This window comes from Notamacropus eugenii, chromosome 2 (assembly GCF_028372415.1).
Source record: "Notamacropus eugenii isolate mMacEug1 chromosome 2, mMacEug1.pri_v2, whole genome shotgun sequence".
NCBI classification, from domain to species: domain Eukaryota; kingdom Metazoa; phylum Chordata; class Mammalia; order Diprotodontia; family Macropodidae; genus Notamacropus; species Notamacropus eugenii.
In genome coordinates, this window is record NC_092873.1 from 358,769,805 (window position 1) to 358,783,793 (window position 13,989).

The 13,989-nt window shown below is 41.2% G+C and overlaps 2 protein-coding genes across 9 annotated transcripts in view; one reads left to right on the top strand and one right to left on the bottom strand.

Annotated features, from left to right (window-relative positions):
* The window catches only part of STAT5B (signal transducer and activator of transcription 5B), a 68,122-nt gene extending 56,017 nt beyond the window's left edge, over positions 1-12,105 (bottom strand). For 2 of the 8 annotated variants that reach the window (XM_072646499.1, XM_072646497.1), the window contains exon 1: positions 11,153-11,286. The gene's annotated coding sequence lies outside the window, so the exon portion shown is untranslated. Of the gene's footprint in view, positions 1-276; positions 349-11,152; positions 11,287-11,967 lie in introns of those variants that run through there. The other 6 variants (XM_072646495.1, XM_072646494.1, XM_072646496.1 and 3 more) reach the window with 5 other exon arrangements.
* On the top strand, positions 10,726-12,707 carry LOC140523066 (uncharacterized). Its single transcript, XM_072638143.1, has 3 exons — positions 10,726-11,768; positions 12,001-12,238; positions 12,340-12,707. The coding sequence occupies exons 1-3, from the start codon at positions 10,726-10,728 to the stop codon at positions 12,589-12,591; spliced, it is 1,533 nt and encodes a 510-aa protein (XP_072494244.1). The 3' UTR covers positions 12,592-12,707.
* Positions 12,708-13,989: the final 1,282 nt, after the last annotated feature.

Below are 13,989 nucleotides of genomic sequence, written 5' to 3' on the forward strand. Positions count from 1 at the left end.
ATGTTATTCAAAAAATAAGAATAAAAAGATAGCAAAATCTGGGCCAGATTTACACAAATACAACTTAAGAGGGATGAGTGCAAAGTCCTGCACTTAGGATAAAAACATTAACTGCACACATGTAGAAAACTGGGGAAACATAACTGGGCAATGTTTTATGTGAAAAAGTCCAGCTTTTAGTAGAATGGAAGCACACTATGAGTTCATAGTGACATGATGGCAAAAAAAAAAAAAAAAAAGAAAGAAAAGAAAAAAGCTAATCCAATCTTAGGTTACCTTAAAAGAAGTACGATGTCCAGATCCAGGAAGGGGCTAATTCTGCTGTACCAGGTCTGCCTTGGTCAAACCACATCTGAAGTATTGTCTCCTGTTCGGGATGTCACACTTTATGAAGGATATTTACAGACTAGAAAGTGATGTAAACCAGGATGCTGCAGAAATTGAAACCACATCACCTGAGGATTGGTGGAAAGATCTGGGAATGTTTAAGTTGTGTGTGGGAGGAAAGAATTAGGAAGGGGGCATTATCAGTATTTTCAAAGATCTGCTAGGCTATCATACTGAAAAGGGCTACTAGCCTTAACATGCCTGACTCCAGAAGTCAGAAGCTCAGCTCAACCAATATAAGGAAAAAACTTTGCAACAATTAGAGCTTTATAAAAGTAAAATGGGCTTCTTCTGGACACAACACATTTCTCCTCACCAGCAGTCTTATTAAAGACAATTCAACCATTTCAGGTATGCTGAAAAAGATAATTCATGCTTCAGATATGGGCTGAAACAAATGATTTCTGAGGTCCCTTTCAACTTCAAGATTTTATAATTCTAACAGTATTAAATGACAGAAACAATTTTATAATAGATGCTTAGATGAGAAAATTCATCCAAATTTCAACTAGGGATACCTATATATTCCTTCAGCTAGGTGGCATAGTAGAGAGAACCTTGGCCCTGGAAGTCAGGTAGCCCTAAGATTCAAATCTGGCATCAGACACAAACTGTGTAATGCTACTCTCCAAATCACCCAACCTCTAGCTCAGTTTCCTCGTCTGCAAAATGGGGATTGTAATAGAATCTATCTTCAAGGGTGGTTGTGAGGATAAAATGAGGTATCTGTAAAACGCTTTGAAAACCTTAAATGCTATATAAATATGTACCATCATCAACGTCACTATTATTATTTGCCCTCCTATCCCAGTGCTCCCACGTAATGCCGTTTCTAACCTCCTCTAAGATAGTCCTAGCAACTGGGACAGACAAAGAAGTGGTGATAGGGGAAGAGAATCTACTATGGTTTACAGGGATTCCTTCCAGAACATTGAGTTCCTCAGGCCACACCAGCATCACCTCCTTCAGAAAAAAATTACTTACAGAGAAGTAACAGAATATAATGGAAAGGGAGCTGAACTTGGAGTCATGAGGCCTGGGTTAAAATCCTAGCTCTGTCACTTATTCCCCTTATGGCTTTGGGCAAGTAGCTTTACTTGTTTCAGCATCAGTTTCCTCATCTACCAAATAATGGGAGTTGGACTCCCAATTCTGGATCTATGATACTATGAGTAAATTAAAAGGTCATGGGAGGGGGCAGCAGTGAATACACACATACACACACAATTTTATGCTTTTGAGTAGCAGACTATATTATTTTCCTTTCAAAGAACTTTAACAAAAATAACATATATATATATACACACAGCGAAACTTTTTAAAACAAGTTCACTTATCACAATGATGTGAAAACAATTAAACAAAAACATAAGTCAAAACAATCTTCATCAAATGAAATTATCAAATTATTTGGGGTAGAAGGAGGGCAAAGAAGAGAAATAAAAACAAGGTCTTCTAAGAAAGCCAAAGGAAAAGGTTTTATTTATTCAGATTATGTGAGGTGCAATTAACTCTCATAGGGTCACCAAAATCAAAACAAAAAACAATAACCCATTAGAAAAACAATTCCCAAGACAAAACACTCACCAAGCTTTTCAAAAGCCTACCAGTTTGCAATTTTATTTATAGGTTTGTCTTTTATAAATGAAAGCACTAATTTCCCTTTATACAATTTTAGTGGGCCCTTTATTAGACCCAGGTCTAATAGTTTATGAAGTTTATAAAGATATTGTATAACTTTTTTTAAAATTTCAGTCTCTCTGAATCTCTCCTTTAAAAATAAATGCTATCAACAGATCAAATCCTACTACAACAAACTCCAATAACAGGTCAAATAAATGCTTTATTATACTAAGTTTTTACTAACTATATGAAGTGAGTGGGACAAATCTTTTAAAAACACAAGCATTCTAAATGTAATATATGATTGTAAAGAGATCTGGTCCAGATAGCTTGCTCCAAAATAAATTATTTTTTGAGAGATCAATTTGGTTTTATTTTAATTCTTCCTTTTTAACCTTCTCCAAAGATAAAAATGTTGAATACATTTTAATTCCATTTACACAGAGGCTGGTTATTGTGAATTTAATTAAGGAAGAATAAAGGCTTACCAAGTACCAGTCCTTGGAATTAGCAATGACATATGTATCATACAAAGTCCCTCATACTGGAGGTTTCCTTTAACAGATATTCTCAAATGAATACCATCATAAACATTTGTAGAAATCATTAAGTATGACTAATGGAATTACAAGAAAGAAATTTACATGCTGAACAGCTATGGCAGGTATCATCATAAAATGAAAAATAGTTCAAATGTAAATGGAAGAAAACATATATATATAAGCATATGAAATAATATAGCTAATGTTTAATGGTGCTAAAGGTTAAAATAAACCAGGCCAGAATTTTCCTTCAAAAAATTTAGAAAATGGGCACTATTCTGCAAAAAGAAAGAAACACAAGTGAGCATGCATATATAATTTCCATTTAGCTCTCACATAAAAGTGTGAGGCACTCAATAGTCAGACTAGGAAATTATTCACTTTTGAGCTTGAAGTTACCTAAAAACTCTAGAACATTTCCGACAGAATTAAACTTTTTTTTTTTTGTATAACATAAAATACTCCAAAGTTAAAGCTCCTCACCCAGGAAAACAACAAAAAGTTTTTATCGTCCCTACAATGTTCTTAATTGAAAATGTTATGAGCATCTTATCCAAAAACACATATAATTTTGATTCTTTAATTAAACAAGTACTGATTTAGGTTGAATAAAAGGCTAAATTTATGTTTAATCTTTAATGTGGGAGTAGCAATACTTCAACACTTCTAAGGTGCTACATTACATGTCCAGGGCACAATTTAAACCATAGACTATAGGCAACTAGTTTTCTTAAACTGAAGGAACCACACCTTCAAAAAGCATGTGGTGCTTGTTTTTTTCTAACAAAACCCTCTATTTTCTTCTGGTGCTATAAGATCAAGGGATCATGCTTTATCAGCAACTTAGCCTACTGAATGTAGTTATGTCGTTCAGGAAACTAAGAATTTACTATTATGCTATAATACTCTCAACAGCTAGGGAAGAATTTAATACAAGGCCAATATTTACACAGTACAAGAAATTAATCCTGCTACTTATCATGTAAATTTGAACTCTAAGCAAAAACATCTTTTACCTTTAAAACATACTAACTGTATAGCCAGAACTTCCATTTACAGGTGCACAACAGAAACAATAAATAAAAATGTTGAGAATCCTGGCCCATTTCATCCCTGTCCACCAGAACCCATGCTGCCTCATCCTGAAGAATGTGTTTCAAAGATACATTCGAAACTAAAAATTTCATCCTGGATGGAGCTATACATTTTTGGTTTGTTAATATACTGTTTTCTACAGGAATAGCAAAAGAATACTCAAAAACATGGAAGGTAAAAAAAAACAACTGGAGGCATTCTAATAATGAGTGAACTTTGTTGCTAGTGCCACAATGACTGAATGTCTTGTATAATTTGTCCTATAAAGTAGCACTTTAACTCCAGGCTACAATACTTGAACAGATTAAGCAGTCATCTGTTACTTTATTTGTTCCATTTAATGGTCATTCATGTATGTCGGAAATGAGTTTCTCAATTTTTTAAAAAAGAAAAAAGCAGATATGCCAACTTATTGGCTCCGAAATAAAGGTATCTTCTCAGCAGTTTAAAAATTTTTTTACATTTTTATCACTAAAATCTGGGAAACTTCACTAAATGCTTTACACACACACACACGCACACTCACACATACACACAAAACCAAGGAAACTGTAATTTTGAGATTCTTCACATAAAGTTGTCTCTCTCCCCAACTCTGTCAACATTTAAAGGTAATTCAGAATTGGTCAAAGGTGACAGTTTGACACTACTGGAAGCATCTATTAAGCACCTAATACCAGGCACTGTACTAAGTGCTAGGAATACAAGACAAAAATGAAATGATTCCTCTTGGGGAAAACTTATGTTCTAGTCTGGAGAGACTGTGTGTATGTGTGTACACACACATACACATATATTCTCTATAATAGATATGTCTGGGTGCAGGAATATGTTTGTGTATGTGTATACATGCATATAATGTGTACGTGTACATGTATATTTACATACACTTATACATGCACACATATACACTGTCTCCCCTGACTAGTACATGAGTTCAAGAGCTCATGTGTGTATACTTATACCCTACATGTGTGTATATAGCTATGTGTGTATATACATATGGATGTTTGTGCAAATATATGTATGTATATATATTTACATACCCACTGTTTCCCCAGACTAGAAAAGAAGCTCAAGAACTAATGTATCTATATCCTCTGTATGTGTGTATACATATACATACATATTTGTGAGTGAATACATGCATATATATGCATCTGTACACATGCTCGCATACACACTGACTCTCCAGTCCAGTACGTAAGCTCAAGAACTAATGTGTGTGTGTACACATACACAGATGTCTCCCCAGACCCAAAAACACATATAAAAAGCATTTATAAAATAGATACAAGTTATCTACAGATACAAGGCACTCAGAAAGAGAGGGCGCAGAGAGCAACATGAGAAACTAGAATGAGTACATTCCAGGGATGGAGGAACAGCTTGTACAAGGCACAGTGACATAGGGTCTTGTCACGAGAAACAGTAAGAAGCTATCAGTGCCACCAGAATGTACCTGAAGGGGAATATGGAATAGCATAGCCAATATTATGGCTCAAACGCTTCTGCAGAGCTCTAAGCACACAATAATTAACTGAGCTATGTAAAAGTTACCCCCAATGATTAAAATTCAGAGATGACTCCATTTAGAAACCACAATTAATAGCTTCAGTAGAACAAGTACAGGGTCACCAACCCCTTCAAAACAGAGTTAAGAAATGAGTGACATATTTATTCCCAACTCTCAATAACTAGTAAGTACAGCATACTTCCCTTTCCCAGCCAACATATACTGGCAGAAACCAATCCGTTTGTTTGTAAACAGAGGACAAGAAAACAGTTTCTACCTCCTCACTAATGTGTCCCCTTCAAAACAAGTCTACGCTGAACCACAAAGGGAGAAGGCTCCCTAACAGGAGTGACAAGCAAGAGTTATGGTTTTGTTAATATAACTTCCACTAGAAGCACATTCATTTGGCTTAATGAAAATATGAGAAGGGGGAATGGGGGAAAGGAGGAAGAAAAACACAGATTTCAGCCTTCAAAAAACATCTAAAAAAGAAAAAAAATGCAAGCCCCTCAAATGCAAAAAACAAACAACAAAAACAAACCAAAAAAACAACACAATTCCAAGTCAGCATCTTTGAGGGGGCTTGACTAAGGATGACTTTTAAAATCCATTGTAGCTCTAACATTCTATGATTCTAAGTCAGAAAATTCCTCCCTAACATGAATCTATGTTACACCACAGAGAAATACATGCTGTATAGAAAACAAATGATTCTTCTTGCCTTCTCAATGGGTAGAGTAAGGGCTGGAAGGAGCGAGAGAATTTGGAATTGAAAATAAAAAAATAAAACTAAATGCCTGCTTAAAAGTTTTTGATTATATGCCTCATATCAGCCCTGGGAGACTCCATGCGTCTTTGCATTACAAGTTAAGATGACTGAGTACATTCCTAACTCAGGATGCAAAACTGTAAGTATTATTTCACAGGGGAATGAATTTACAGGCAGAGACTGTCATTTGCCACCTTCTGTATTTCCCTTCGCTTAGCACAGTGCCTGTCACATTTTAAGTGCTTAATAAATGACTGACTGATCGCTATTGAACATTCTGAAGAGATGCCTTAAAATTATTGTAGAGTAACTAGCATATCTTCCCAGTTGAACCCATAGTAAGGCAAACTGTGACCTGATAAGGCAAATAGTTATTTTTAATGCAAATCATGGATGTGACTGTTTGTGGTAACTGTGGCTTGGTTTCCCATATGCAAAGAAATCCCCTTAACCGGGGAAATTAAACAGCATCTAAAAACACGTGGGTTTGTCTTGGTATCACCTCAAGGTATAGACATAATTTACACTTTAATGACCCAATGGCCATTGAAAATATTAGTCATCAAATTAATCCCAACACTAATTGATTGGATCATTAATGTAATTTCCCCTTGTCTTCCCCAACTCTTCTCTAACTAGTCAGAAAGGAAAGATGTCATATTTTCTGAGAATTTAACTTCTACTCTCAAATCATACCTAAGTAGTTGAGTATGAGAAAATGAATCAGCACAGGCAGCTCAGAACACTCGTAGCATAGAGAACTGAATGGTTCTATATGGAAATCCACTGTATTTAAATTTTTTAAAATATATATACATAAAAAAAGAAAGCAGAATCTAGCAATAGATTTTGTAAATTGGTTGTCCAGACTCAAAGAACTAGACAAATGTTCTTACAATAACAGTACTTTTCATATGATGGTAATGTAGCCATGATTATGAATAACCCAAAGACAGGGAACATCCTGTGTGCAACAATTTATGACTCTTCTTCACTGAAAGATTCCTCAAGTACAAAAAAGAAGAAAAAGCAGGCCTTGAATAAAGGCATAATGTATCAGCCGTTTTTGTACACAGCATTCTTTATGATTATACTACGGCATAATTCAGGAGTACTCTTTTCAAAGATGTGACCCTAAAAGAAGTCAGCCTGTGAGGGCTAAAATGCACTTACCCTACAGATCTATTTGAAGGTCTATTTCTTCAGAGGCTCATTTGGTCATAACATTTCAGATAATATTGGCAAATAAAAAGCAAGAAATCACTTAGCTCAATGTAACAAGGAGACTCTTTCCCAAACCTCATTCTTGAATATTACCATGAAAGATAGATCTATTTCACTGGTAGCTCAGCAGCACCAATGCCAAAAAGAAACCAAACCTTATGGAATGAGGGAATGTCTCAAGGCACCCCTATTCCCTTTTCTGTTCATTTTCCTCCAGGACACAGGCATGGTACTTGTAAGCACCTTCTACATGAAGCTTTTCATGACCCCTTCAACTGCTTCCCGTCCTCCCTAACTACCTTGTATAGATGTATATGTCACTACCCATAAAATGTATAGTTTTTACCTTCCCAGTACCTAGCATAAGGTAAGCACTTAGTATTTTCTTGACAGACGTACTGAAATTCACTGCTCAATCCAAATGACTCCACATTACATAACTGTTGTTTCCTTCTCCCTGAATCTCTGATATTCAGGACTCTGGTAACATGTTAACTCTATCTTGGTGTTTATAAATTTTCAAGGTACTCTCCTGGGAGACAATTATCTGCAGCCCCATTTTTTAGTTAAGAAAAATACGAAGGAACTCCCCCAACCAAGGCTACCAAGCAAGCTAGTGATAGGGTTGGGAATAGATTCAAGAATTTCTAACTTCCCAGTCCAGTGCTCAGTTAACTCAGTAAAGCTGTCATGAAGTGATACAATGGGTCAAAGACAAATCACACGACATATGTTAGTCTTTATGTGTCCAAAATGAAAAACGTGACACAGCTAACGTGTGGACCTAATTTTGAAAATAAAAACAGGAAGCTCTCCCACCCCAATATTACCTTTAAAAAAAAAAAGGAAGCCAAACCTCAAAAAGATACCTTCCAAGGAAGTCGAGGGTGTGACTTAAACTAACAAAAACAAGAAAATAACATCATAAACCACCAAAAATGAGGGTCTTCTTCATTCAATAAGAAATCTATATTTACAAAATACTACTTATAGTTGGTAAGACACCATAGTTGTATACACAGTCATCCCAATGGCTAAAAGTCACTGAATACTTGATAAACTATTTCCTAAAGACATCTTCTGTTTAAAGTAAAGACAATCTAACTAAAATAGATTTAATTTTTTTTGAGGCAATCAGAGTCAAGTGATTTAAATGTTTTAAGTCATATTTCATTTTGTTATTGTGCTACTTGCTTTTTTACATAAAGCTGATCAGTGGAAAATACATAGGTAAATTTGACTTTTTCATTCCCAGAAACTAGAATGACATTTTTATATTTCCAATATTGTAAGGGAAATATATTTCTGATTTTCTAAAATAATTTTAAAATTCTCTTTAAAAAACTGTGAACTAATATAATTTCATAACACTCCTTTAAACATTACTTTCATCAAGATAAACCGGTTTCATTCTTTTATTATATAACGTAGTTTATCTTCTAAAGATTTCAATAAACTTAAATTGTCAAATAACTTAAAAACAATCTTAAATCTTAAAAATATTTTTCTTAAAAACTATTTTCTCAGTTATCTTTTAGAAGAATGATGGCAGTAGCCTAATTTCTAATAGAGAAAAGGAAAAATAATTTAGGTTTTTATTTTGTTTCACTGATTGTCAGAATCTGCTAGAAACCTGTTAATAATTTTACAAAATATTGACTCAGCAGTCAAGCAAGTAAAATGTACAGTGTGGAGAGCAGAAAATGAATTGGGTTTCCTTTAATTCCATCTACAACTTGTAGTTTAAGGCCCTGAACATGCTACTTACCCTGTTATTTCAACATTTTCAGTCCTAAGTAAGAATGACTACATTAAAGAGCCAGTACAAAGCCGACTAAGGATTCTGAGGGGAAAAAGTACTATACAATAAATGTAAACAATCTAAGTTTTGGTATTAATAAGAACAAAATCCAGATGCCAAAATAGCAACAAATGTTCTATTACACCATGTTGGACATAGTTCCTGCACATGCAAGTAAAATCAAGAGGGAATTCTCACATATTAAAAAAATAAAATAAAATCCATTAGGAGTGAGAAGGTAGGGATGAGATGAGAAGTTAGGGGAAGAAAGGAAGTGCTAACCAAAATATTTATGTTGCAAAAGCCCAAATAATGATAGCATACTTCCCCCCACTCCCACCATGCCACACAGTTTTTAACAGCTTTCTTCTTGGTATAATCCATATCAATATTCTGTTGGCAGAAAGAATATGAATACTGACAATACAAAAAAACAGTGAGAAGCTGGGATAGTTTGTAAGCTGGCTTAGTAGCGGGGTTTTTTTGTGCAAAGTTTAGCACTAAATTATGCAATCTCCAAACTGCTGATGATAGAAATCAACCCTTTTTTGGTGTTTTGCTTTAAAAAACAGTTTCTCCTTCCCTTCCTCATACTCTAATATTTACCAAGTATCTAAAGAAATCCCATCTTACAAAAGCTAATGCAAGTGGAATGCAGAAATTTAAATGGATTTGTGTGGATTTCTAAATCACACTACCTAACCAAAGGTGTTTTTTTTTAACATCATAACCTTTTTCCTTCTTAAAACCAACTGCTACTTCTTCCAACTCCCAGTCTGCTTTGTGATTTTTAATAACAGCAACAACCAAAACTTCTGCCATCAGATGGAATATGATTTTGCCTAACAAATTTCTAATAATCAGAAAAAGTCTGCAGCCTAAATATAAATTTTACCGACAGGGCTTCCACAGACTGAAGCTGTTACAAGCAATCTGGCATCCATGGAATGTTGTAAAATGAAATTAGAAAAATATCTAAGGCTGTCGTGGACCGCTTATCTGTGTCAATAAATGTTAAATAGTGAGGCATCTGTGGGCACAGCAAACCAGAAAGTAAGCAGAGAGTAAAAGAATTAATGCTCTATTATCTAAACTAAATCGTTTAAAAAAATTATGTGGAATAACCAGGCTGCTGAATGCTTATTGTGTTCCAGATGACTATCCAATAACGTTGGATTTGACCAGATTATGAACACCATTCAGAAACTGCTAATGAATGGGACAGGCCTAATACAATAGTTAGAGACATAAAGAAACAGTCACACTGATCCTTTCAAAGGACATTCCTTCAGAATATTCCACAGAGAGCTGGAGGTGTTTTCAGCTGGACAGAGATCTAATCATTTATTGTTTTGAAAACTCCACTTCTGGGAAGAAGGCTGTCAGAGCGCATGGGGGAAACATGAAGGGTCTGACCACGGCTGAGAGGGGACTGGAACTTTTTCAGTGCTAAGCGCTTAATGAACGCCTGATATCGCTCATGCTGGGTTCCTTCAGCCTCCTCTCCCCCCCCCTCTCCTGGCCAGATTCACTCCAGGTCAGCCCAGCTTTGCTCACACAACGCCTCCTGTGCAGAGCCTCCAGATCTGCCTCCCCTCTCCCCCCACTACCCGCAGCAGGAGCCCCTAAGTCCTGGCGTGGGGTGGGAGGAGAAAGCCCGTCCAAGCCCGGGCCTGGCAGGTTCTGATGGGGACCCAGCCCCGCTCCGCTCCAGGAGGCTTATCCGAGGCGCCTGCTTCTGTAACCGCCCCCTAAGCGCCTGTCCTGGATGCACCTAACCCCAGCACGCACAGACAGACAGACAGACAGACACGCACACACACGACGCGCACATGCTTCAGGGGACTCACACACACAGACAGCTGGCTCTGTTCAGGAGCAGGAGGGTGGCAGCACGGACTGGACGGACCTGGCAAACAACGTGGAGGGCGCCGGGGAGGGCGGGGGGAAGAGGCGCAGCCCCCCTCCCGCTCTGCCCCCCCAGCTCGGCGTCTCCGCGCGCTCCCCGCTTCCCCACCGTCCTCAGAGGCTCCCGCGCCGGCTCCCAGCGCCTGCACGCCGGGCCGCGGTCCCCCCCGCTGGGACCCGACGAGACGCGGAGGCGGTGGCTGCAGGACCCCGAGGCCAGGCGAGGCCAGGCGACTCCGGCAGGGGGCCGCCCCGCCCGCTCGCTCGTCCTCAGGCTGGGCTCCTACCTCGCCTCGGCGGGCGCCGCTCCCTCGCTCCGAACGCCGCCGCCGCGAGCACTCCCTCGGCTCCGTTCCCGGCCCGGGGTGACGGCTCCGGGCTCGGCGGGCTCCGGGGCTCGGAGGTCCGGCCCTGGGCTCGGCTCTCCTCCCGCCAGGGGCTCGCGGGGGCGCGCAGGCGCGAGCACGCTCCGGAGCTTTCCCCGCCTCGCCTCCTCCCCGCTCCTCCCCTCCCCGAGACCGCGGCCGCCCCCGGCGCGTGCCCGGGCTTCAGACCCCGCCGCGCGCACGCCGCGGCGGTCTCCCCCACTCCGCTCACAACGCACACACAACACAACACAACACACACACACACACACCACACACGCACACTTACCGACAGCTCCGCCCCCCCACCCCAGCCCCAGGCGGCGCGCGCCGCTTCCTGGTTCCGCCCCGCGCCCGCGCTCCTCCAGCCACCCTCGGGGGCCCCAGCCACCCTCCGCTCCCCGCCCCCGTTCCCCCCCTGCCTTGTTATTGCGAGATCGGTGCGGTGCCACCCGCGGGGCGGCTACCGCAGGGTCACTCCACTGCCCTCCCCAGCCAGCCGGTCAGCCAGACCCCCCTCCAGGGTCCGGGGCTCAGGGTGATGACATGCGGATTTGTTTTGGAAGGTCGACCCCCCCCCCACCGCTCCACCCGCGATCCGCCGCCCGGGTGGCGGTCGTCGCGTCGGCTCCCGGCCCTACCCGCCTCCCTCCCCCCAGCCCCAGGCCGGGCGCCCAGCGCTGCCCCGGTCCCCTGGTCCCTTCCCTCCCAGCCGGGGTCAGAAGTCCGCAGCTCACCTGATCAATAATTACCCCGGCTTTGCTCCCCAGGGCTCCGAACGAGGCCTTCCGGGCGGCTTCCCACTCGGAGCGGAGAGCTTGCGTGGACACTCGTCCCCGCTGCCAGTCAGACCGAATTACGGCGGGGGTAGAAGACGCCGACACTGGAGGAAGGAGTGAGGGGGTCACCGAGAGGCAGAGAGGGAGGGCAGGCGCTTTCTTCTTCGGAGAGCCTTCTGAAATGAAGGGACCCCATCGGTGGGAGCTGCAGAAGGGACCGGATGACAGGGTAGGACCCGGAGAGGTTCAGGAGAAGGCGGGGGAGTGGGGTTTAAAGAAAAAGACCTCTTGAGTTCTCTGTCCCTAACTTTTTCAAATGACCATGCATAGGAGAGAAGGTCCTGGCGAGGGGGTGGCGCTGGGAGGAGGAGTCAAGCGCACATTCTCCCCACCCCCACTCCCATCCCCAGCTACAGAGCAACAGAGGCCACATCTCTGGAGCTGGCCAGCGGTTTCCCTGGCAACCTTCCAGAGGCCAGCGTTGTAACACAGTTCTCCGAGACCTTGGGGAACCCGGCCTTACTGGGGAACAGGGTGGTGGAAGGGGAGCCCCACCCTCTACCTTTTCCCTCCATGCTCTAAACCTGTGTATCCCCCTTTCCAGTCTTCTACATAATTGTCCAGATCTAGATGACCCACCATCTGGAAATCCCCCAATAGTCCTTAGTTACCCCCCATGACTCCAGTCATGCTTAATTGTTTCCCATCTTCACCCGTTTCCCCTCCCCCCCAAAAATAACCGATCTGTGAATAGTTCTGCTGTCACAGGTGATCTTAAAGTCCCTTCTCTCCACTGGAAGCTTTGAGTCCCTATCCCCTCATTCCTTATCAGTACCTAGCAAGATACCTCACTCAATTAAAACATGAATAGAAAAAGGGGGGCAAGGGTAACAATGATTGGGGAAGGAAGGTAAGTTTTCACTTAGGATGCTGGCATCACTCCTCTGAGAATCACCTGTCCATAATATGTTTGGCCCTATTCTATGGGTAGGTATGGAGATGAAAAGGGATTGCTTACTTGCCAGTGTCAATGGAAGCCTTACTGGCTCTGCTGAGCCTCCTCCTTTCCCTGCCTCTAGACTCCGGTTTGGGCTGACACCAGGTCACTTTGCCCTTTCCACCTATCTCACTAACTCAATGGAATGTTACCTAAACAATACTGATGGAGAAGGGGGCAGGCAAAAAGCTTCTTAACTCCCTCCCTTTTTTTTATTCCTTCTTCCTTTAGTTCTGCCATCTGACAACAATGCTCTGTCTGACTGCAAAGCCCCAGCTGTTCCTGGGTCGATATGTATACAGATGTTAAGGACCAAATGTTCTAGATGACTCCCTCACCAAGAAATGTCAGTCAGCCTAGGTCCAAAGAGGAACTTTAGCCATTCTTCATCTAGAGACTATTTAGAACTGAAAAGGACTCGGAGTAAAAGAGATCCCTTAGAAATACCCCCAGAATGGAGAAACAGCCATAGGGCAAACTGATTCCAGTATCAGAAAATCCTAGTCAAAAGGTTTTATGGATCAAAAAAGATTGCACAAAACAAACTGGGTCCTAGGTTCTGGATCTACAGTCAGACCCCACAAAGGGAAATATTATATCACACCCTCAAAATATTATATTTTATCACACCCCCAAACCCAAACACACACACATACACATCCAGAAAACCCGAGTGAAGGAAAGGCTTCTGGGGGAAGGGAGCAGAAATCCATTTTGCAGCCTTGTCTGTGTTTTACTCTCATCTCATCTCACCACCCCCAGCCTTCCTATCACCAGCCTTCTATTCAGGAATAAATAGAGATATTGCAGAGAGCATCCACCCCCTACTTCTCTTTCCCTCATAATCCCTGCCCAGATACAGAGAGACCATGAGACCATTTTCTGGGAAAGTAATTAAATAGAAACCAAAACCCTGTGGCTATAGGGAACAGAGTTTTTACCTCATATTGCCTCCTGAGACCCTAGACTACCAACTTCTAGCT